Genomic DNA, 23,317 nt, shown 5'->3' with positions numbered 1-23,317 from the left:
TGAGCAAGAGGAAAAACGTGAGAAAGATAACTCACCTCTTTCTGCAAGAGATTCCATTCTGTCTCACTAACTAAACGATAACCACTCGGGGACACGTACGCACTCTCCATGCCCTGGGTAACGCTGGAGAGGAGGGACGCCGTCTCTTCTTGTTCTGGTGTCATCGCCTTGATTGCTCTCTCCTGATCTTTGGTTAACATAAACCCACTTGGCATCTGGAGCGACCCAAGGGATGCAGTATCAAAGTTCTCAGACACTGAATCTGCTCCTACCAGTGGTCCAAAATCTGACTCGTCCAGGTTTCCAGCAGATTTTGCTTTGTAGTTATAGCCTAAAGCTTTGGATTGCAATGAGCCCGAAGTTCCCAAGCTGTCTGTAGACTGTGCTCTCCTGAGTCCATCTTTAAACATGTCATTGTCCGATTTACTGAAAGGATCTCCAGCTGGCAACAATAAGTCTGCATCTAAGGAATGGACGGAACCATGGGTGCTATCTAAATGCTCCTGAAATGTGAAAATATATATTGCCAAGTTAGACAATTCTCTGCATTTTTAAATACAAAAAAATACAATAAATGTATTCTGCCACTCATTACACATGATAATCATTAATGTGCTACCTTCATAGACTCATGGAACAAACATTTACTAAGTGTCATTTCTACATGCCAGACATGAAACCAGGCCCTCAGGATACAACTGTGGGCAAGATGTAATCCCTGACCTAGAGATACACACAGCTTCAAAAACACAAGGTAAGTAAGCAGACTTATAATACTGTGATAAAAGGATGGGCTAGAGCTATGTGCTGAATGCTCTGGTAGCTCAAAGAGCTCCCAAATACAAAGAGCTGGGGAAGGTCACCTGCAATTCAGTGTTGCGTATGTCAAGCGTGAGGTGCCTATCGTATATCCAAGTAGAGATGTCCCCTTAATAGAGGGACATAGAAGTCTTTCAATAGAGACTTGGGAGTAACTATTGTATAATGATAATTAAAGTCACAGCAGCAAATCAAAACACCTAGGATGAGTGTGTAGGAAAAGAGGGCCAAGGGCAGAACCCTGAGAAAGACTAACATTTTGGGGATGAGCAAAGGAGAGGACAGAGTAGTAGGAAGGAAATGACGAGAACGTGGTATTTTCTCTTTTTTTTTTTTTTTGAGACGGAGTCTCGCTTTGTCGCCCAGGCTGGAGTTCAGTGGCGAGATCTCAGTTCACTGCAAGCTCCACCTCCCACGTTCACGCCATTCTCCTGCCTCAGCCTCCTGAGTAGCTGAGACTACAGGTGTCCGCCACCATGCCCGGCTAATTTTTTGTATTTTTAGTAGAGACGGGGTTTCACCATGTTGGCCAGGATGGTCTCGATCTCCTGACCTTGTGATCTGCCCGCCTCGGCCTCCCAAAGTGCTGGGACTACAGGCGTGAGTCACCACGCCCAGCCCAATAATGTGTTATTTGCAAGCAAGGTGTAATCAACATGTTCAATGTTGTATACTATGCGAAAGAAGATGCAAAACATCACATATTATGTAAGTCCGTCTATTGAAAATGTCCAGAACAAGTAAATCCATAGAGACATAAAGCAGATTAGTGGTTGCTAGAGGCTAGGGGGGAAGGGAAAATGGGGAGTGACTCTAATGGGTATGAGGTCTCCTTTGGGAGTGATAAAAATGTTTTCAAACTAAAAACATTTGTGTATATATGCAATATCACTGAATTATACACTTTAAATTTTATGTTACATTAATTTCATCTCAATTTTTAAACAACGTGGTACAGCACATTCCCGAAGGCAAAAAGCAAACCAGTGCCATTACATGAAGCAGTTGCATAGTTAGTGGGGAAATAAGATAAATTATTTAAAGAAAAATGTAACAAGTTTTCTTTCCAACTGAATGTATTCCATTTAAATGACAATACTTTAAGATAATATCCTTTCTACGTTTTGTTGTTAAATGCCCTTTTTTAAATGAACCAGAGGAGACTGTGGAATACAGTTGTTGTTACTGGCGACGGCATGTAACCAATTTTTTTTAATGTTTTAAAAATATTCTTGGTGTAATAAAAAGGTGACAAATTTTGAATTAATGCCTCCATTTCTTTCCTTTTAAAGATTTTTACTCATCTGAGGGCTGGGCGCGGTGGCACATGCCCATAATCCCAGCACTTTGGGAGGCCAAGGTGGGCAGATCATGAGGTCAGGAGATCAAAACCATCCTGGCTAACACGGTGAAACCCCATCTCTACTAAAAATACAAAAAATTCGCCGGGCGTGGTGGTGGGCGCCTGTAGTCCCAGCTACTCGGGAGGCTGAGGCAGGAGAATGGCGTGAACCTGGGAGGTGGAGCTTGCAGTGAGCTGAGATCACGCCACTGCACTCCAGCCTGGGTGACAGAGCAAGACACCGTCTCAAAAAAAAAAAAAAAAAAAAAAGATTTTTACTCATCTGAAACTGCAATGACTAAGAACACAAATCTTGGCCGGGCGCGGTGGCTCAAGCCTGTAATCCCAGCACTTTGGGAGGCCGAGATGGGCGGATCACGAGGTCAGGAGATCGAGACCATGCTGGCTAACACGGTGAAACCCCGTCTCTACTAAAAAATACAAAAAATTAGCTGGGCGCGGTGGCAGGCGCCTGTAGTCCCAGCTACTCAGGAGGCTGAGGCAGGAGAATGGCGTGAACCCGGGAGGCGGAGCTTGCAGTGAGCTGAGATCGCACCACTGCCTGGGCGACAGTGCAAGACTCCGTCTCAAAAAAAAGAAAAAAGAAAAAAGAAAAACATCAGACTACAGGCCTGGTGCAGTAGCTCGCGCCTGTAAATCCAACAGTTTGGGAGGCTGAGGTGGGAGAACAGGTTGAGCCCAGGAGTAAAAGACCAGCCTGGGCAACATAGGGAGACCTCGTTTCTACAAAAAAATTTAAAAATTAGCCAGGCATGGTAGCGCATGCCTGTAGTCTCAGCTGCTCAGGAGGCTGAGGCAGGAGGATTGCTTGAGCCTAGGAGATCAAGGCTGTAGTGAGCTGTGATGGTGCCACTATACTCTAGCCAGCCTGGGTGGCAAGAATGAGACCCTATCTCAAAAAACCCCACATCAGACTACTACATTGGCAGTAATATCTTAAAAATGTTTACATTCTTGAATTCAGTAGGGTTTTTTTTTTTTTCGGTTTTTTGTTTTGTTTTGTTTTTGTTTTTGTTTTTCTGGAGGCAGAGTCTCGCTCTGTCACCCAGGCTGGAATGCAGTGGCGCAATCTCGGCCCATTGCAGCCTCCACCTCCTGGGCTCAAGGGATTCTCATGCCTCAGCCACGGTGAGTAGCCAGGACTACAGGTGCCAGACACCGCACACGGCTAATTTCTGTATTTTTAGTAGAGACGGGTTTCATCATATTGGCCAGGCTGGTCTCAAACTCCTGGCCTCAAGTGATCCGCCTGCCTCAGCCTCCAAAAAGTGCTGCGATTACACTTGTGAGCCACTGTGCCTGACCAGGCAGTTCTTTTCCTAAGAACTTATACTAAAACTAAAATGAAATAAAATAAAATAAAATCAGATGCATCTACGATTTTTGTACAAGGAAAAATTATATATAACATTATGACATTACTTACGATAATGAAAAATTGGATGGTAGTAAAAAGTGGAACCAACTTGACTATCAGTGTGTTAATCATACTTTTCATTTTCTATATTTCATGATGTCTTGATTTACTGGAGGCCTTCCTGGCGTGAAGAAACTGCTTCCCAGGACTAGCTAATTTCTAGAGATAATAAACAACTTACCTGACTGTAAACACACCTTTCATACACAAACCATTCAATCCCAAACTCATATCCCCAACCATCTCCCCTACCTAAATCACACACCGAGCCAGTATTTCCCCTGCCCGAAATCAACCCAGGGCCAGTTCCAAATAGCTAAGAACAGACCCTATACCACAAAGGCTGCCGGAATTAATTACTAGCCAGTCCTAAACTCTCTCCTCTGCTCCACTTTCCTTTTCCCAGAAAACCACAGTAATAGCTATGGCCCATGCTTTTCTCTCGCTCCTGCTCCTGCCTCCTGACCAGCTCTGGTACTTCCGTGCTGTGGCCATGCATGGTGTGCTGGGCCTCTGCTTCTAGGAGAACTGTGAGTAACACAAAACTTCTTTCAGTGGCATTGACCTCCCTATGTCATCACTCAGTCACCATTATGAATTAAAAACCAGGCACAAGCTGGACACCGTGGCTCACACTTGTAATCCCAGCACTTTGGGAGGCCAAGGTGGGCAAATCACTTAAGGCCAGGAGTTCGAGATCAGCCTAGTCAACATGGTGAAACCCCATCTCTACTAAAAATACAGAAATTAGCCTGGCGTGGTGGTGCACGCCTGTGATCCCAGCTACTCAGGAGGCTGAGGCAGGAGAATTGCTTGAACCCAGGAGGCAGAGGTTGCAGTGAGCTGAGATCGCGCCACTGCACTCCAGCCTGGGCGACAGAGCAAGACTCCGTCTCAAAAAAAAAAAAAAAGAAACACATATGTTCCAGCCTGGGCAACATGTTGAAACACCGTCTCTACAAAAAATTAGCTGGGCAGGATGGCGGACGCCTGTAGTCCCAGCTACTCAGAAGGATGAGGCAGGAGGATCGCTTGAGCCCAGGAGGTCAAGGCTGCAGTGAGCTGAGAATGCGCCACTGCACTCCAGCCAGGGTGAGAGTGAGACCCTTTCTCAAATTTAAAAAAAAAAAAAAAAGAAAGAAACACATATATATTATCTCTGGAAAAGAAAATAAGAAAAGCAAGAAAGAGATATGTACCAAAATATTAGTTGTGACCTCTGGGTAGGACGATCTACCAGTTATTTTTATTTTGTATGGCATTTCCGATACTTCCCAAGTTTTCCATAATGAACATTTTGTATAGAGAAAAGCACATTATAAGCATCAGGTTAAAGAAAATGTGAGGTCTACAAATTTCAAATATCTTTAGCCATAAATCTAACTCTCCAAAGCATCTGAGATTAACATTTTTGTGTGAGACAGGGTCTCACTGTCATCCATGCTGGAGTGCAGTGGTGAAATCTCAGCTCACTGCAACCTCCACCTCCTGGGTTCAAACGATTCTCGTGCCTCAGTCACCTGAGTAGCTGGGATTACAGGCATACGCAACCTCACCCGGCTAATCTTGTGTATTTTTAGTAGAGATAGGGTTTCACCATGTTAGCCAGGCTTCAGATTAACTCTAAACCAAGAGCTGTGTCATTATTCTCAATAAAAAACAATTATATTCAACATTCAAATTGCAAAACACCAGCTCTGAAAGTCTACAGATCATTAAGAGAGAATCAAAAATAAAAATACTTCTCAGTAAATCACAACACATGTCCCTTTCCTGTTTCCCCGCTTTTCAGACATTCCTGGATAGATTACTGCATGATGAAAACACTATGTGATCATTGGCTGTACTCAAAACTTGAGACATTCTCTTGGGAGTCTAAATATTTTTTAAATGCACAGCAGAATTAGACCAAGTGGTTCCCAGTCTACGTCCCAGAACAAAGAATGAACAAAACAACTACAATCTACAGCACTTTTCAGTGTCTACGAAAATTTTTTTAAAGTTTTTCTTAAACCTCAAACAATCCATAAGCATGGGCATATAAACCACCAGGAGGTAGATTACGTATGGCTCAAAGTAAATCTGCAGAGTAAACAGAAGCAGGATACCCCTGAAAGGAAAGACAAGATCTGTATCCAATTTAACTGCGATTCATTCACCAGATCAGGAAAGCAGGTGAGGCAAGGAGTGAGTGTGATTCTAAGCCGCAGGGACAGGGCAGTGAGCGTGAACAGTAAGTGCACAGGTCTGGCTACAGAGAAGTGGAGAGCAGTGAGTGAGGCCGGAAGGGCCATTCAACTGTGAATGCCCTTGTATGCCACGCTAGGGATCTTGGGGGATCTTCGTTTTCATCCTCAAGGCAATAAGAGAAGCACTTCCTTCACTGATAACAAGATAACCAGCACGAGCTTTGAAAGATGAGCAGGATTTCAATACTCAGAAAGGCAATGGGAGGAAAGTACTCCAAATGAAGGCAGCAACAGACCAGGTGGGAGTACAGCCCAAGATGACGACCAACATGGCTAAAATGTAATCCAGATGATGAAGGGCCTTACCTGTCCGAGTGAAGAATGTGTACTTAATTATATAGGTAACGGGAGTCAATGGTAGTTATTGAGTAGGGGAGTGGCCTGACTGCAGCTGCACTTAAGAAAATGAATTTGACAGTAATGCTGAGGGTGCGATGGAATGGGACAGGTTGAGACAGGAAACCCAATGAGAAGGCCCTTGCCCCACTGCGGGTGAGAGGTGCCAAGGGCACAGAACACCTAACACTTCCAGGTCCCTCTACTCTACTCATTCCTAGTACCTGAAACGTTTCACCCTGTGTTGTTGCAATCTGCCAAACCTCACCCACTGCCGTCAGGGATGCAAACCTAATACTGGTTAATACTCATATATATGCTATAGGGAGTTAAGCATTTCAGCGCTTTAGATAATCTCTTTTAAACAAAAAAGACAAGTATTAGCAATATGTACTATTCACATCAAAAAAGATTTTGCAGACATTATTTAAAGGTTTATTTTAATGCATTAAATTTGGGAAATACTGGGAAAAAGAACATCTAATTATTTCAGACAGCGAATGAAGCTACAACAGGTTTCAAACAGTGCTACCTATAATGCCATAAAAACAACTGAAAATAAATACTGTCATTTTTATCTAGCTTTCACCTAGTTAGATAAAATGAACTTCTCACTTCTCATATGGACAATGTAATTAACTGATGTATGAGTAAGCTAAAATTGTTGACATTGTGTATATAATGACTTTAATTATAGACTCACTATACCTCTTCATTTGATAACTGGGCTGAAGATTCTTCTTGAGTTAAAGCACACACTACTGGTATTTTTATTTCTTCCTCAACATCTGTTTTTTTGTGATCCTTTCTCTTATTGAGTCTCTGTTGTTCATCATCCTCCTAAAAGTTAGGAAGAAAAAAACATATATGTGACCCAAGTAACCTACTTAATAAGTGACATAGTTCTTTAACCATTCAAAACAAATAAGAAAGAACAGAGCATTATGATACAAGAAAACTGGACACTTACGCTTCTTTGTTTATAATCCCATATAAGGGCCTCTGGAAATGACAAAATATTTTAATACTATAAGCACAAACTAAGAACCCTGGTATAAAGAAGAAATCAGGAAGCAGCTTCCAAGAAAAGTATACTGCATAAAGTAAGGCAAAACAAAAGAAAGCAAAACTGACTCTTCAAATGATCCATGAAAAAAAAAAAAAATTTTTTTTACACAGAACATTCCTTGTGATTACTGTAGAAAATAAATACGAAAAAGTCTGTTTTTGAGACAAGGTCTTGCTCTGACACTCAGGCTGGAATGCAGTGGTGCAAACATGGTTCACTGCAGCCCCGATCTCCTGGGCTCAAGCAATTCTCCCACCTCATCCTCTCATATAGCTGGGATCATAGGCATGTGCCATCACGACTGCCTAATTTTTTTATTTTTTGTAGAGACAGGGTTTCACTTTGTTGCCGAGGCTGGTCTTGAACTCCTGGACTCAAGCAATCCTCCTGCCTCAGCCTCTCGTGTAGCCAGGATCACAGGCATGCACCACCATGCCTGGCTAATTTTTTGGGTTTTTTTGTATAGATGGGATCTCACACTGTTGTCCTGGCTGGTCTCAAACTCCCAGGCTCAAGAGATCCTCCCGCCTTGGCCTCTCAACGCGTTGGGAATACAGGCGTGAGACACCACACCACTCCCAAAAAAGTTTTTATAATGTTACACATCCATTAGAAACATTAACAAATGTATATGAATACAAAAGGAATGATTAAAGTTGATAGAATAATTCATTCAACAAAGATGAGTGAGATACCTTATACCTTAGGAATGATTAAAGTTAATAGAATAATTCACTCAACAAAGATGAGTGAGATATCTTATACCTTCAGTGTACCCTAAAACAGCCTAGTGAGGAGAGACACACACTTACAAGTATGTACAAGGTTATAAAGAAGGAGGAAAAAGAATGACTGATTTCATCTGAAGGAACCAGCAAAGGGGGCCCAAAGGAGGTAACACTTCAGCTGAATCTTGAAAGATCAGTAAGGTAAGTTTGCCAGTTGCATGAGAAGAGAAAATTAAGGGTTCCAGGGAGAAAGGAAGCACATGCAAAAGACAGAAACATGGAAAAGCAGGCCTGTGGGGGAATTCTGTGTAATTTTATATGGATGAAAAATGGGCAGGCACAGGAGAAGTAAAAGACACGGAGAAAGAGGTGGTGAGTAAGCACTCAGACTCTGGAATCAGAGATTGTTCAAGCCTCAGATGGGCCATACATTACCTCTCAGCCTGTTCACTACTCTAGAACACAGGAACTGTATAACTGTACTCCCTACCACTTATGGAGAGTTCAGTTTTTTTTTTTTTTTTGATAAGCACTTGAGATAAAGATTTATACATAAAGCCTTAGCACAATGCTAGCACACAGTAAGAGCTCAATAAATGTTCAAAAGTTTTAAATGATCATCTTAGTAAAGTTTAGACTCTTTTTGTTTTTGTTTTTTTGAGACAGAGTCTCACTCTGTCACCCAGGCTGGAAGGCATGATGCGATCTCAGCTCACTGCAACCTCCGCCTCCCAGGTTCAAGTGATTCTCCTGCCTCAGCTTCTCAAGTAGCTGGGACTCCACACACGTGCCACCAGACCCGGCTAATTTTTGTATTTTTAGTAGAGACAGGGTTTTGCCATGTTGACCAGGCTGGTCTCAGACTCCTGACCTGAGGTGATCCACCCGCCTTGGACTCCCAAAGTGCTGGGATTACAGATGTGAGCCACTGCACCCGGCCACATTTAGACTCTTTTAATGGGCGGCAGGGGAGGCAGGATAAGATCTGTACTTTAGAATCTAAATCCTTATGTCAGGGGGTCGTGGTGGCTCACGCCTGTAATCCCAGTACTTTGGGAGGCTGAGACGGGCAGATCACTAGAGGTCAGGAGTTTGAGACCAGCCTGGGCAACGTGGTGAAACACTGTGTCTACTAAAAATACAAAAATTAGCCAGGCGTGGTGGCACACGCCTGTAGTCCCAGCTACTTGGGCAGCTGAGACAGAAGAATCGCTTGAGCCCGAGAGGCGGAGGTTGCAGTGAGCCAAGATTGTGCCACTGCACTCCAGCCTGGGTGACTGGAGTGAAACCCTGTCTCAAAAAAAAAAAAAAAATCCTTATGTTGGCTTTGACTACATGTAAGACAAATGAGTCCAAATTAAGACACAAAAAGGAAATTTAAAAAAGAAGAAACTTTGCAAAACAAAATCTAACCTAAGTCACATAAAGCAATTTGAAATGTTTGACAAGATACTTAGAAAGGCAGGGAACACTTTTACATAGCTATCCTAGGGAAATATCTGCACACATACACAATATGGTCAAGGATTTAGCTGCAACATTATTTGAGATGACAAGAAAAGGGGGACCACCTAGATGCCCACTACAAGGAGAAAGGGTAAATCAATATGGTGCCTCCATGCCACAGTCAAGAGCAAAATACAACGTTGATATGAAAATATATCCAGGATAATGCATATGGGAAATACATACACTTTTTTTTGAGACAAGATCTTGCTTTGTAACCCACAGCTGAAGTGCAGTAGTGTGATCACAGCTCACTGCAGCCTCCGCCTCCAGGATCAAGTGATCCTCCCACCTCAGCCTCCCAAGTAGCTGGAACTACAGGCACGTGCCACCATGCCCAGCTATTTTTTTTATTTTTTTATTTTTTGTAGAAACAGAGTCTCACTATATGGCCCAGGCTGGTCTTGACCTCTTGGGCTCAAGCAATCCTCCCGCCTCAGCCTCCCAAAGTGTTGGGATTATAGACGTGAACCACCATGCCCTGCCTAGAATAAATACTTATAGTATATAACCATAGTTGTGTAAGAGGAAAACTATACCCTAAATGTGTATCATGAACACACAGAACTGGTTTAGAAGACTCTCTACCAAATGGTAAAACAATCTTCTGACAAGGGGAGGTGTGGGAGATGTTAAGGAAGATTTTTCACTTGATCACTTCATATTTATTTTTTCCACTGTATTTAAAACAAAAAAATTATGATAATGTGTAAAAAAAAATATATATATATATATAATTCATGCAATTTAAATAACTAAAAGATAAGGAGAAGACAGGAACCTAAATATGCAGCGCTCTGAACATCTGCCACCTCCTATTACTCAGCCTCTCCATTCATATCATGTCACCTAGTAGAGCTTTTAGAGCAGGGTGTCCAATCTTTTGGCTTCCCTGGGCCACACTGAAGAAGAACTGTCTTGGTTACACACAAAATACACTAACGACAGCTGATGAGCTAAAACAAACAAACAAAAAAAGATTGCAAAAGAAATCTCATAACGTTTTAACAAAGTTTACAAATTTCTGTTGGGTTGCATTCAAAGCCAAGGGCTGCAGGTTGGACAAGCTTGTTTTACAGCAATGTCACCCAAGACTTGGCCTGGACTGATAAAACCCAGGAGCACTGGGAGAACTGGTCAGCAGGGGAGAGAAAGATTTTCTCCGAAGTATGCACTGCTGCATCCTGCAGTCACTGAAGACCATTTCTAAATCAGTTTCCCCACCCCCTAGAGGAGGCCCTTTCTAAAGATGAAAAACAAAGCCCCTCAAATGTAGCTGTCATGTTTTTAAAAGTGGCACATATCACCTTGTTGCAGCTTAAGTCAGTCTCTAATACACATAAGGTAATGCAATCACATGTGGTGGGGGACATTACTGACAAGGCAAATCAGTCCTCAAAACTTCTATTCACCTGATCTTTCTTCTTCAGTTCTTCAACTTGTCGGAGCTGTTCTGAAGTTAGCACAATCTCCATTCGCTGCATGTCTCTCATCAGTAAACGCTGAGATTCCAGAAACTGGTCATTGGCCTTCTGCCACGTATGCTTTAACTGGTTGTGTTGTTGTCGCTCTTGCTCCAAGAGATGGCAAACTGTTTAGGAACCCCCCACCACAAATCAAAAACACTGAATTTTAATGTAGGCAATTTCTTTAGCACAGGGCTCCTAGCCAGGTCTGACCAATGGTCCACATCTCTAGGATTCTATTCTTAGCTGGACCAAGGGGCAACCTATCCCCACATCATCTCTTTAAAGCAGAGTCTCCCAAAGTGGACTCGTAGGAACACAGCAAAGAAAGATTTCTGTGCTTAGTAAAGTCTTAGAAACTTCAGGTTAAAGGGATAAATTTATTATTATTATTATTATTATTATTATTATTATTATTATTTTGCAAAGGCTCCTCCATAATTAAATAAATTTTTAAAGATTTCTGGCCGGGCGCGGTGGCTCACGCCTGTAATCCCAGCACTTTGGGAGGCCGAGGCGGGCGGATCACAAGGTCAGGAGATCGAGACCACAGTGAAACCCCGTCTCTACTAAAAATACAAAAAATTAGCCGAGCGCGGTGGCGGGCGCCTGTAGTCCCAGCTACTCAGGAGGCTGAGGCAGGAGAATGGCGTGAACCCAGGAGGCGGAGCTTGCAGTGAGCCGAGATCACGCCACTGCACTCCAACCTGGGCGACAGCGTGAGACTCCGTCTCAAAAAAAAAAAAAAAAAAAAAAAAAAAGATTTCTTTACTGCAGGACTTTGAACTCGGGGTCTTAATTATGTCTGTGTTTTCTTGGAAGGTGATATATAAAAAAACTTTTCACAGTACAACTCATATAACAAGTATTCTAGAGAATATACTTTGGGAAACATTGCTCCAAAGGCCAAAGGTGGAATAAACACTCCTAATTGTGTTTAATACATTCTGATAAATCTGTTATCCAGAAATCCTCACTGGGTCCGGTTAATATAGACTTCTTATGACAGGTCAAGGAATCTTTGTAAAACGGTATGTGTTGTTGATACTCATCAGCTCAGCCATCTTCTACTGAAAAGAGAGGAGGTAGCATGATCCATCTACCCATCTACCAAGTCAGAAACCCGAGACAGCTCATACTTCTGACTTTTCCTCACCCCAACATATTCAGCTATGACAGAGACCTGCTAATTCGGCCTCCTCTGCAATATGATACATCTATCTTCTGGCTTCTGCCTTAGACCAGCGCTTATGACTTAAACAACTACAACAGAGGCCCCTTTTTCATTCTTCTGCCCTCAGTCTTGCCCTCCCTATTCTATTCACCACAGTGCTATTAGATTGAACTTTCTAAAATGCAAAACAAATATTACCACTCTCCAGTCAAAAACCCTTCACTGAACCCAGACACAAAAAGGCACATATTACAAAATCCCATTCACATCAAAGTCCAGAACAGGCAAGTCCACAGAGATAGAAAGGAGATTAGTGGTTGCCAAGGGCTGGAGGTAAGACATAGGAAGTGACGGTAAATGGGTACAGGATTTCTTTTTGAGGTAATGGAAATGTTTTGGAAGTAGACAGTGGTGATAGGGCACAATTTTGTGAATATATTAAAAACTACTGAATTGTATACTTTAACGAGTGAACTTTATGGCATGCAAATTTTATCTTAATAAAACTATTATTTCAGAGAAAATAGGCTGGGCGCAATGGCTCATGCCTGTAATCCCACCACTTTGGGAGGCTGAGGTGGGTGGATCACGAGGTCAGGAGATCAAGACCATCCTGGCTAACACAGTGAAACCCCATCTCTACTAAAAATACAAAAAAAATTAGCCGGGCGTGGTGGCGCACACCTGTAGTTCCAGCTACTTGGGAGGCTGAGGCAGGAGAGTGGCATGAACCCAGGAGGCGGAGCTTGCAGTGAGCCGAGATCGCACCACTGCACTCCAGCCTGGGTGACAAAGGCAAGACTCCAACTCAAAAAAAAAAAAAAAAAAAAAAAAAAAAAAAAAAAAAAAAAAAAAAAAGAAAATAAAAAAACCTTCAGAGGCTCCGAACTGCCCAGATGATCAAGTCCAATATTCTTAGCATAAAACCTCTATGTACTGGTCTGTTTCTACTGCTCCAATCTCACATTTTGCCCATTGCCTCTTGTATTCTAATTGTGCTGAACTGCTTTTCTTAGACTTCCTTACCTAACTGCAACACATGCAAATGACCTTGAATGCCATGCTTCTGAGTAGCTGACAAGCACCTACCCACCTTCCAAAACTCCACTTAAGGACAACTTCTTAATCCCAGCACTTTGGGAGGCCGAGACGGGTGGATCACGAGGTCAGAAGATCGAGACCATCCTGGCGAACACGGTGAAACCCCGTCTCTACTAAAAAATACAAAAAACTAGCCGGGCGAGATGGCGGGCGCCTGTAGTCCCAGTTACTTGGGAGGCTGAGGCAGGAGAATGGCGTAAACCCGGGAGGCGGAGCTTGCAGTGAGCTGAGATCCGGCCACTGCACTCCAGGCCGGGGGACAGAGCGAGACTCCGTCTCAAAAAAAAAAAAAAAAAAAAAAAAAAAAGAAGCCTATCTGGGCCGGGCGTGGTGGCTTACACCTGTAATCCCAGCACTTTGGGAGGCCGAGGCAGGTGGATCACCTGAGGTCGGGAGTTCGAGACCGGCCTGACCAACATGGAGAAACACCCCATCTCTAATAAAAATACAAAATTAGCCAGGCGTGGTGGCACATCCTATAATCCCAGGTACTCGGGAGGCTGAAGCAGGAGAATCACTTGAACCCAGGAGGTGGAGGTTGCAGTGAGCTGAGATCGCACCATTGCACTCCAGCCTAGGCGAGAAGAACGAACCTCCGTCTCAAAAAAAAGACTCTATTTTTTATTGTGAGTGTTTCAGTATGGAAATTACTCCACGTCCTTCCTCATTTTAATTAACCTTCTCAGGTCAGGTACTTTTCTCTTTTTTTTGAGACAGAGTCTTGCTCTGTCGCCCAGGCTGGAGTGCAGTGCCTGGATCTCAGCTCACTGCAAGCTCCGCCTCCCGGGTTCACGCCATTCTCCTGCCTCAGCCTCCCGAGTAGCTGGGACTACAGGCGCCCGCCACCTCACCCGGCTAGTTTTTTGTATTTTTTAGCAGAGACGGGGTTTCACCGTGTTAGCCGATGGTCTCGATCTCCCGATCTCCTGATCCGCCGTCTCGGCCTCCCAAAGTGCTGGGATTACAGGCTTGAGCCACCGCGCCCGGCCAACCTTCTCAGGTACTTTTCAAGGGTTATTAGGAAGGTTTGGTAGTCTCAATAATTTACATTATTTCTGGAAGTGTTAGAGGGACATAGTTTAAACTGAACTAGTTCTTTTGGACACCTTTAAGAATATGAGTGTCTTTTTATTGCAATAGCACACTTGGAAACTGTTTCCTGAAGGCCAAAACTTTACTCAAAGTTTGGGTTATTTTAATAATATTTTAGTGGGGAAAGAATGTGCCCCTGGAAAACAGAGTCAATTTCTGTATCACTCTGCTACCAGACTAGTGAAATCAAAACTGTCCCTTAAAAACAGGACAGTACTTGGGGCCTCCAGAATACGCTCTCTGCCCTTTCCAATTTTAACTTTTGCTAATACACCTCCATCAAAATGAGTGTGGGGGGAAAAGTAATTTACGGAGAAATTCCCAGCTTTATCATCTTTCTGCCCAAAGTTCATGCCTGGTGAAGTTGGGTTTTTTGTTTTTTGTTTTTTTTGAGATGAAGTCTCACTCTGTCATCCAAGCCAGAGTGCAGTGGTGTGAGCTCGGCTCACTGCAACCTCTGCCTCCTGGGTTCAAGTGATTCTTGTGCCTCAACCTCCCGAGTAGCTGGGATAACAGGTGTGCATCACCACACCTGGCTAATTTTTGTTTTCTCAGTAGAGACAGGTTTTCGCCATGTTGGCCAGGCTGGTCTCGAACTCCTGACCTCAGGTGATCTGCCCGCCTTGGCCTCCCAAAATGCTGGAATTATAGGAGTGAGCCACTGCATCTGGCTGCCTTGTAAAGTTATTACTGAGGTTATGAAGGAAAATCCATAATTTCAGGTTTGCATGAGTGCATTTAAACCAACTATAAGGCTTAAATTGAATCACTAACATGTTGCATTGTTATTTTAAGATTTGTCATTGTTATTAGTCAACATCAATTTAACTTATATGGTTCTTAGAGACAAAGATAAAAATATACAGAATATTGATTTACCTTCATGCAATTCTTTCCGCAGTTTCTCAGCATCTTCCTGTAGAACAGATTTCTGAGTATTCAAAACAGCTACATACATCTCTAGATCAGTCCTACAAGATTTCTCAGCTTCCAGATAATGATTCAGTTCTTTAACCTGAAAGAAGATGCAATTCCATTAAACTGAAATTTACAACAGTTTCTATCTTAGATACAAAATGATGGTAAGTTCTGGCTATGCCTTAAAAAAAATTGACACTTTTACATCTACATTTTACATCTACATAAATTACCATTTATAATTTTTAATTATAAAATAATATAGAAAACTGGGAAAATAACATATTAATAGATGTCATCCATAATCATACCACCAGAATAAAATATACAATTGAGATTTCACATAACAGTTTTGTCCCTTGCTTTTCAAAAACGTAGTTCCAATTTGTATTCCCACAGCAACATATGCATGTGTCTGTTTTAGCCATAATAGTAACACCAGGTATGTTTTGCTTTTTTAAATTGATAATTTCTAAGGACAAAAATGATACCATACACTTTTAAGTTTGCTTTCCTTTTATTTCTGGTGAGGGAATCCCAAATGTAAATTTATATATTTAATGTATAAAGACATTTTCACAGATACATATACTTATGGAAGTGAAAAAGAGGAAATTATGATGGAACAAATAACTAGTCTCACATTGTAATGACTTAAAGGCAAATGCAGAATACTTTTTAAAATCACATCTTGCCCAGGCATGTTGGCTCATGCCTGTAATCCTAGCACTTTGGGAGGCAAAGGTGGGCAGAATGCTTGAGTTCAGGAGTTTGAGACTAGCCTGGGAAACATGGAGAAACCTTGTTTCCAAAAAAAAATAATAAAACCACATCTTTTAAAAACAATGCTTTATTTCTGTTGATCAATTAAGTATAATACTCAAAATAGTAACAATATAGTCTAATATAGGAAAGTTATAACCAAAACAAATTTAATTCTTCCCCAGAAAATCAAGGATTATGTCACTTTAACCTGTCACATAAATTGTCCATTCTAAATTCTAACCTTTCAGTTAACTTTCAACTTTTTCGAATGGTTATATCTAATATCACATTCAAAGTCCTTTTCATGCCCTTTATCTTCCTATTTCTTCAAACTTAAAATGGTTTCTCTGTTTTCAGTTATCTTTACTTCTAGGCCATCATGCAATGATAGTCAAAAGATTTAAATGACTATGTAAGCAATCATTTGATGCTTCACTGAAGGCTGACAGTCCAGCACGTGATATGAACAAAGAATGGTAAAGTCGCAACTATCGTGAAATGCTTTCTCTGACACCTGAAGACGGGGGTAATTCAGCTGATGGTAAAAGAGTCCATATGGCAGATTTAAAATGGTGGTATATAACCCACTAATTCTACCAGTTATTATTTTTTGGGATAAATATTTGGTTTAATAAATAATGAATTTCTAATATTTGAAAACTACTGAGCAGGACTCTGAGTAACTTTGAATTACTTTGAGTTCCATACCCTGTAATGACCAAAACCAAAAACAAATGGACATCTACAAGAAGCCAGGGGACAAGGAGAGGGTGCACACCAACCACTGAAAGTTACCTATTCGGAAAAATGTACGTGGTACTAGGATCTATGCAGGAGAAAGTACAGAGAAGCAACAAGGGCCATAAGAAACCAGAAACAGTCACCTGGGAGTACAATTTGACAACAGTGCCTTGAACGGAAGAGTTTCACATACACCAGTCGTCGGTGAATGCGACAGATTTCTCTGTAGCACTTACAACCCGGTTAGGGTAAAATGGTGTCCCACTTTGATTTACATTTCCCCAATTTCTAGTGTGGTTGAATGTTGAGTATCTTTTCACATGCCTTGACTATTCTGGTTTCCTCTTTTGTTCAATGACTGCGCATACACTTTACCTGTTTGGTTTTTGGTTTTTTCTTTTTTCTTTTTCTTTTTTTTTTTTTTTTTTTTTACAGAGACCGAGTCTCAATTTGTCGTCCAGGCTGGAGGGCGGTGCCGCAATCTCAGCTCACTGCAACCTCAACCTCCAGCTCCTGGGTTTAAACAATTCTCATTCCTCAGCCTCCCAAGTAGCTGGGATTACAAGTGTGTGCCACCTGGCTATACTTTACCTGTTTTTCTTTTTTCTTTTGAGACGGAGTCTCGCTCTGTCCCCCAGGCTGGAGTGCAGTGGCGCGATCTCAGCTCACTGCAAGCTCCGCCTCCCGGGTTCACGCCATTCTCCTGCCTCAGCCGCCCGAGTAGCTGGGACTGCAGGCGCCGCCACCTCGCCCGGGTAATTTTTTTGTATTTTTAGTAGAGACGAGGTTTCACCTCATTAGCCAGGATGGTCTCCATCTCCTGACCTCGTGATCCGCCCGCCTCGGCCTCCCAAAGTGCTGGGATTACAGGCGCGAGTCACCGCACTTGGCCACTTTACCTGTTTTTCTTCAGAATTATTTGTCACTTGTGGACTTGGCAATTTCGAGAGTGTCTCGCTCTGTTGCTCTGGCTGGAGTGCAGTGGCGCAACCTAGGCTCACTGCAGCCTCCATCTCCCGGATTCAAGCAATTCTTGTGTCTCAGCCTCCCAAGTAGCTGGGACTACAGGCACCCGCCACCACGCCTGGCTAATTTTTTGTATTTTTAGTAGAGACAGGGTTTCTCCATGTTGCCCAGGCTGGTCTCAAACTCCTGGTCTCAAGCAATCTAAGTAGTGGGATTACAGGTGTAAGCCACCGCGTCCAGCCAACTTAGCAATTTTTTTTATTATTTTGGATATTAATATTTTGTCAGTTAAGAGGTACTGATATCTTCTTATAGTCTGTAGCTTCTCTTTTCAACTTTTTGTATTAATAGTATCTTTTAACAAAGAACTTTATAATGTAGCTAAACTTGCCAGTTTTCCTTTCACAGTCAGTATTTTTGTCTTAAGAAACCTTGGGGCCGGGCGCGGTGGCTCAAGCCTGTAATCCCAGCACTTTTGGAGGCCAAGGTGAGTGGATCACATGAGGTCAGGGGTTCGAGATCAGCCTGGCCAACAACATAACAAAACCCCGTTTCCACTAAAAATACAAAAATTAGCCAGGTGCAGTGGCCCAGGCCTGTAATCCCAGCTACTCGAGAGGCTGAGGCAGGAGAATTGCTTGAAACTGGGAGGCGGAGGTTGCAGTGAGCCAAGATTGTGCCACCGCACTTCAGCCTAGGTGACACAGCAAGACTGTCTCCAAAAAAAAAAAAAAAAAGAAATCTTTTTGAAGACAAGGTGGAGAGAGTGGGCCTACCTATCAGATAGTACGGCTTGCAGTCAAGCTACTATAATTAAGATAGTTTGTTACTGGTTTAGGAATAAACCTGTCGCCCAGGCTGGAGTGCAGTGGTGCAATCTCGGCTCACTACAACTTCCACTTCCTGGGTTCAAGTGATTCTGGTGCCTCAGTCCCAAGTAGCTGGGACTCCAGGCAAGCACCACCATATCTGGCTAATTTTTGTATTTTTTGTAAAGAAAGAGTTTCACTATGTTGTGCTGGCTGGTCTTGAACTCCTAAGCTCAAGCAATCCGCCCACCTCAGCCTCCCAAAGTGCTGGAATTACAAGCATGAGCCACCGCACATGGCCAGATAATAACTTATGTATTATTATTATTTTTGAGACAGAGTTTCACTTGTCGCCCAGGCTGGAGTGCAATGGTGAGATCTTGGCTCCCTGCAACCTCCACCTCCCAGGTTCAAGCGGTTCTCCTGCCTCAGCCTCCCAAGTAATTGGAATTACAGGCGGATGCCTGGCTAATTTTTGTATTTTTAGTAGATGCAGGGTTTCTTTTTTTTTTTTGAGACAGAGTCTCCCTCTGTCGCCCAGGCTGGAGTGCAGTGGCAGAATTTCGGCTCACTGCAAGCTCTGCCTCATGAGTTCATGCCATTCTCCTGCCTCAGCCTCCCAAGTAGCTGGGACTACAGGCGCCCGCCACCACACCCAGCTAATTTTTTGTATTTTTAGTAGAGACGGAGTTTCACCATGTTAGCCAGGATGGTCTCGATCTCCTGACCTCGTGATCCACCGGCCTCGGCCTCCCAAAGTGCTGGGATTACAGGCGTTAGCCACCATGCCCAGCCAAGTAGAGGCAGGGTTTCACCACATTGGCCAGGCTGGTCCCAAATTCCTGACCTCAGGTGATCCACCTGCCTTGGCCTCCCAAAGTGCTGGCATGGCAGGTGTGAGCCACTGCACCCAGCCAAAAAGGGTATTTTTTAACAATCCATTCTTCCCCCACTGATCTGTAATGCCACCTGTCATATATCAAATTTACACATATATGTAGGTCTATTTCTGGGCTGTTTTATTGATCCATCTGTTTATCCCTAAACCAGTAACAAACTATCTTAATTATAGTAGCTTTACTGAGGTCCTACTATCTGATAGGTAGGCCAAGTCTCCTCATCTTGTCTTCAAAATTTTGCTATTTCTGTTCCTTTATTTCTCTATATGAAGTCTATTTCTAGAACTGAATTAATCAAGCTCCTTATTAAACCCTGTTGAATTCTGAGTAAAATTTAAAAATCTGGGGATACAAATGGAGGGCTTCTTTTTTTTTTTTTTTTTAGACGCAGTCTCGCTTTATCGCCCAGGCTACAGTGCAGTGGCACGACCTCAGCTCACTGCAACCTCTGCCTCCTGGGTTCAAGCAATTCTCCTGCCTCAGCCTCCTGAGTAGCTGGGCTTCCGCCACCATGCTCAGCTAATTTTTGTACTTTTAATAAAGAGACCGGGTTTCGCCATGTTGGCCAGGCTTGTCTCAAACTCCTAACCTCAGGTGATCCCCCTACCTTGGCCTCCCAAAGTGCTAGGTTACAGGTGTGAGCCACCGCACCTGGCCCAATGCTCTATCTTTTCATTCAGGAAAATACACAGATTCAGGTCCTCATTTATGATGTAGTCTCTAAGGACCCTGCCCATCTTTGTTTAGCTATATTGGTAGGTAACTAGTTTTTTGTTTTGTTTTTGTTTTTTAACTCTTGTGAATAGGATCAATCTTTCTCCCCCCACTGCATTCTTCAACTGGGGCATAGAAAAACAACTATTTTTGTATGTTGATTTTGTTAGAACAACTTTCAAATTGTTGAACTCTTATTAGGTCTAACTAGCTGTTGTACATTCCCTGGTTTCTTTATATAGACAATTGAATCAGTCTCGTAGCTTTCTTTCCAGTTCTTATACCTCATTTCTGAATTACTGGGCATGGGTCTGCCCCAGAATGTTCCCATCATTAACGGTAAGGCTGCTAAATATTCATCCTTAACTATGTTTGCTAAAGGTTTGATTAATAGCCCCTTACTGAGTTATTGTGGTTAAATTTCTCAAATACTTTTCTGAATCCAAGATGAATATGCTGTTCTTCTCCAATCATTTTATGTGTACATTGCAATCATAGATTTTCTGATAAATTTCTGGGAATAAACCCTACTTAGTCATGATGTATTTCTCCCCGTTTATTTTAGCTACAATGCTGAAAATTTTAGCTTCTGTATTCCTGAGACAGACCGGTAATTTTTTCTCATACTACCTTTCTATGTGTTTGTTCACTTGTAGTGAAGATCTACTAGTCTCATAAAATGATTTGGAGAGCTTTCTCTCTTTTTGTATTCCCTGAGATTTTGTAAAATATAAGAATTTGCTGTTTCCAGAAAGTCTGGAAAAACTTACCTGTAAAACCAACAGTTTAATGTCTTTCGGTGAGAGGAGACAACAGACAATAAGATTTTTTACTCTAGATCCACTTTCTTTAATAATTACTGACTACCTTAGCTTTCCTGTTTTGGAACAATTTTGGCTATCTTATTAGAAATTTTTTTTCATCTGTTTTCAAATTTATTTGTGTGACATTGTTTATAGTACTTGTTATTTTTAAATTTCTACTGATTTGTAGTTATGTCCTCTGTTTTTTTTAAGACAGGCTCCCTTGCCCAGGCTGGTGTGCAGTGGCACCATCATGGCTCACCACAGCCTCAACCCCTTGAGCTCAAGTGATCCTTCTGCCTCAGCCTCACAAAGTGCTAGGATTACAGGCATGAGCCTCCCCACTTGGCCTCACTTCTGATTTCTCTTTGTTCTCATTTTTTCTGATCAGTCTTACTAGAGATTTGTGTATAGGTTTTCCATTTCTTCATTATACTGATATTCTCTATTGTTCTTTTGCTTTTCTATTGCACAAATTTATATTATTTATATTATTCGTTTCCATTTATTTTCAGTCTTTTTTTTTTTTTTTTTTGAGACGGAGTTTTGCTCTTGTTGCCAAGGTTGGAGTGCAATGGCAATATCTCAGCTCACTGCAACCTCTGCCTCCCGGGTTCAAGCAATTCTCCTGCCTCAGCCTCCCCAGTAGCTGGGATTATAAGCACCTGCCACCATGCCCAGCTAATTTTTTGCATTTTTAGCAGAGATGGGGTTTCACTATGTTGGCCAGGCTGGTCCCGAAGTCTCCTGACCTCAGGTGATCCACCCACCTAAGCCTCCCAAAGTGGTGGGATTACAGGCATGAGCCACTGTGCCTGGCTCAATTTGTACTTTTTTTTTTTAAAGATCTGGCATTATTCACATCATTCTAAATATTTTGTAATTACTTTTTCCATGAGTATTTTTTTCATGTCCAGGCATTTTTAACTATCATTTTAATGTAAATAACTGAATAACCCATAGTTACAGAATTGGGTCTGTGTAACCTCAATTCTAAGATAATGTATCTAAAAATAACTACACCTTGTCCCAGATACTATCCTAAATGTTTATAGGTATTAATTTACATGTTCCTCATAATAGCCATATGGTGGCTATTATAGGAATTTATATGTTCCTCATAATAGCCATATGGTGACTATTAATGTGGGCTTATTATCCCCATTTCACAGTTGAGAAAATCAAAGCACAGTATGATTAAGTAATTTACCCAAGCTAACCCAGGCTACCAAATGCTGAGCTTTTAACTATTATGTTCTAGTACTGTATGTGATACCATCTTGTTCTTGGATACCAAGTTCTGTGTGTCAACTACAACTAAATTATTAACCTGATAGTTCAAAATGTCTATAGCTCTACTAATAATTTTTTCTGATTATATTCTCTAAAGGTCAATTTTAATCTGCTACTGTATTTGTGAAAGTCAGTTTCTTCTTGTAATTATCATTATTAGTTCATGCATTTCATGACTATGTAAAGTGCATTCAAGTTCATGACTATTATATCTTATTTATGAACTGTTTTTTAGATAGGATCCTTCTTTATCTCTATTAGTGGCTTTTCCCCCTTATCCTCTCTTTGTGATACTACACTCGCTATAGCAGCTTTCTTTTGGTTCGAATTTACATGGTATATTTTTATCCCTTTATTTTCAATCTTTTTTCTTTCCTTTTTTTTTTTTTTTTTTGAGATGGAGTCTCATCTGTTGCCCACGCTGGAGTGCAGTGGTGCGGTCTCAGCTCACCACAACAACCTCCACCTCCCGGGTTCAAGAAATTCTCCTTCCTCAGCCTCCCAAACAGAAGGGACTACAGGCGTGTGCCACCATGCCTGGCTAATTTTTGCATTTTTAGTAGAGACAGGGTTTCACCATGTTGGCCAGGCTGGTCTCGAACTCCTGACCTCAGGTGATCCACCCACCTCGGCCTCCCAAAGTGCTGGGATTACAGGCATGAGCCACCGCGCCCGGCCTTCCTTTAAGACAGAGTCTCACTCTATCACCTAGGCTGGAGTGCAGCGGCATGATCATGGCTCACTGCAACTTCAACCTTTTAGGTTGAAGTAATTCTCCCATCTCAGCCTCTCAAGTAGATGGGACCACAGGCTCACACCACTATGCCTGGCTAATATTTTCAATCTTACCTTGTAGTTTGATTTTAGGCATAGCTCTTACAAGTAATATAGTTAGATTTTTACAATCCAATGTGATAATCTCTTTTAAACACAGGTATCAGTTTACATTTACCAAGACTATTGATAAATTCCCATTTATTTTTATATAGTTTTTGCTTATTCTCTCATTGCTTTTTTTTTTTTTTTTTTTTTTTTTTTTTTTTTAGGGGTTCCCCCCTTTCCCCCCGGTGGGGGGGGGGGGGGCGGGCC

General features: G+C 42.1%; 1 protein-coding gene across 2 annotated transcripts in view; it reads right to left on the bottom strand.

The window, feature by feature from the left end:
* Positions 1–23,317, bottom strand: part of RABEP1 (rabaptin, RAB GTPase binding effector protein 1) — a 115,568-nt gene that overhangs the window by 22,508 nt on the left and 69,743 nt on the right. For both annotated transcript variants that reach the window (XM_025361890.1, XM_025361891.1), the window contains 4 exons: positions 15,200–15,335; positions 10,900–11,078; positions 6,893–7,024; positions 36–503 (listed from right to left, as the gene is read on the bottom strand). In XM_025361890.1, coding sequence (XP_025217675.1) covers positions 36–503; positions 6,893–7,024; positions 10,900–11,078; positions 15,200–15,335 — 915 coding nt within the window. The remainder of the gene's footprint in view (positions 1–35; positions 504–6,892; positions 7,025–10,899; positions 11,079–15,199; positions 15,336–23,317) is intronic.

The sequence above is a fragment of the Theropithecus gelada genome, chromosome 16, assembly GCF_003255815.1.
Source record: "Theropithecus gelada isolate Dixy chromosome 16, Tgel_1.0, whole genome shotgun sequence".
In the NCBI taxonomy this organism is placed as follows: Eukaryota; Metazoa; Chordata; class Mammalia; order Primates; family Cercopithecidae; genus Theropithecus; species Theropithecus gelada.
Note: the sequence above shows the minus strand (reverse complement) of the source record. Positions and strands in the feature narration are given on the sequence as shown.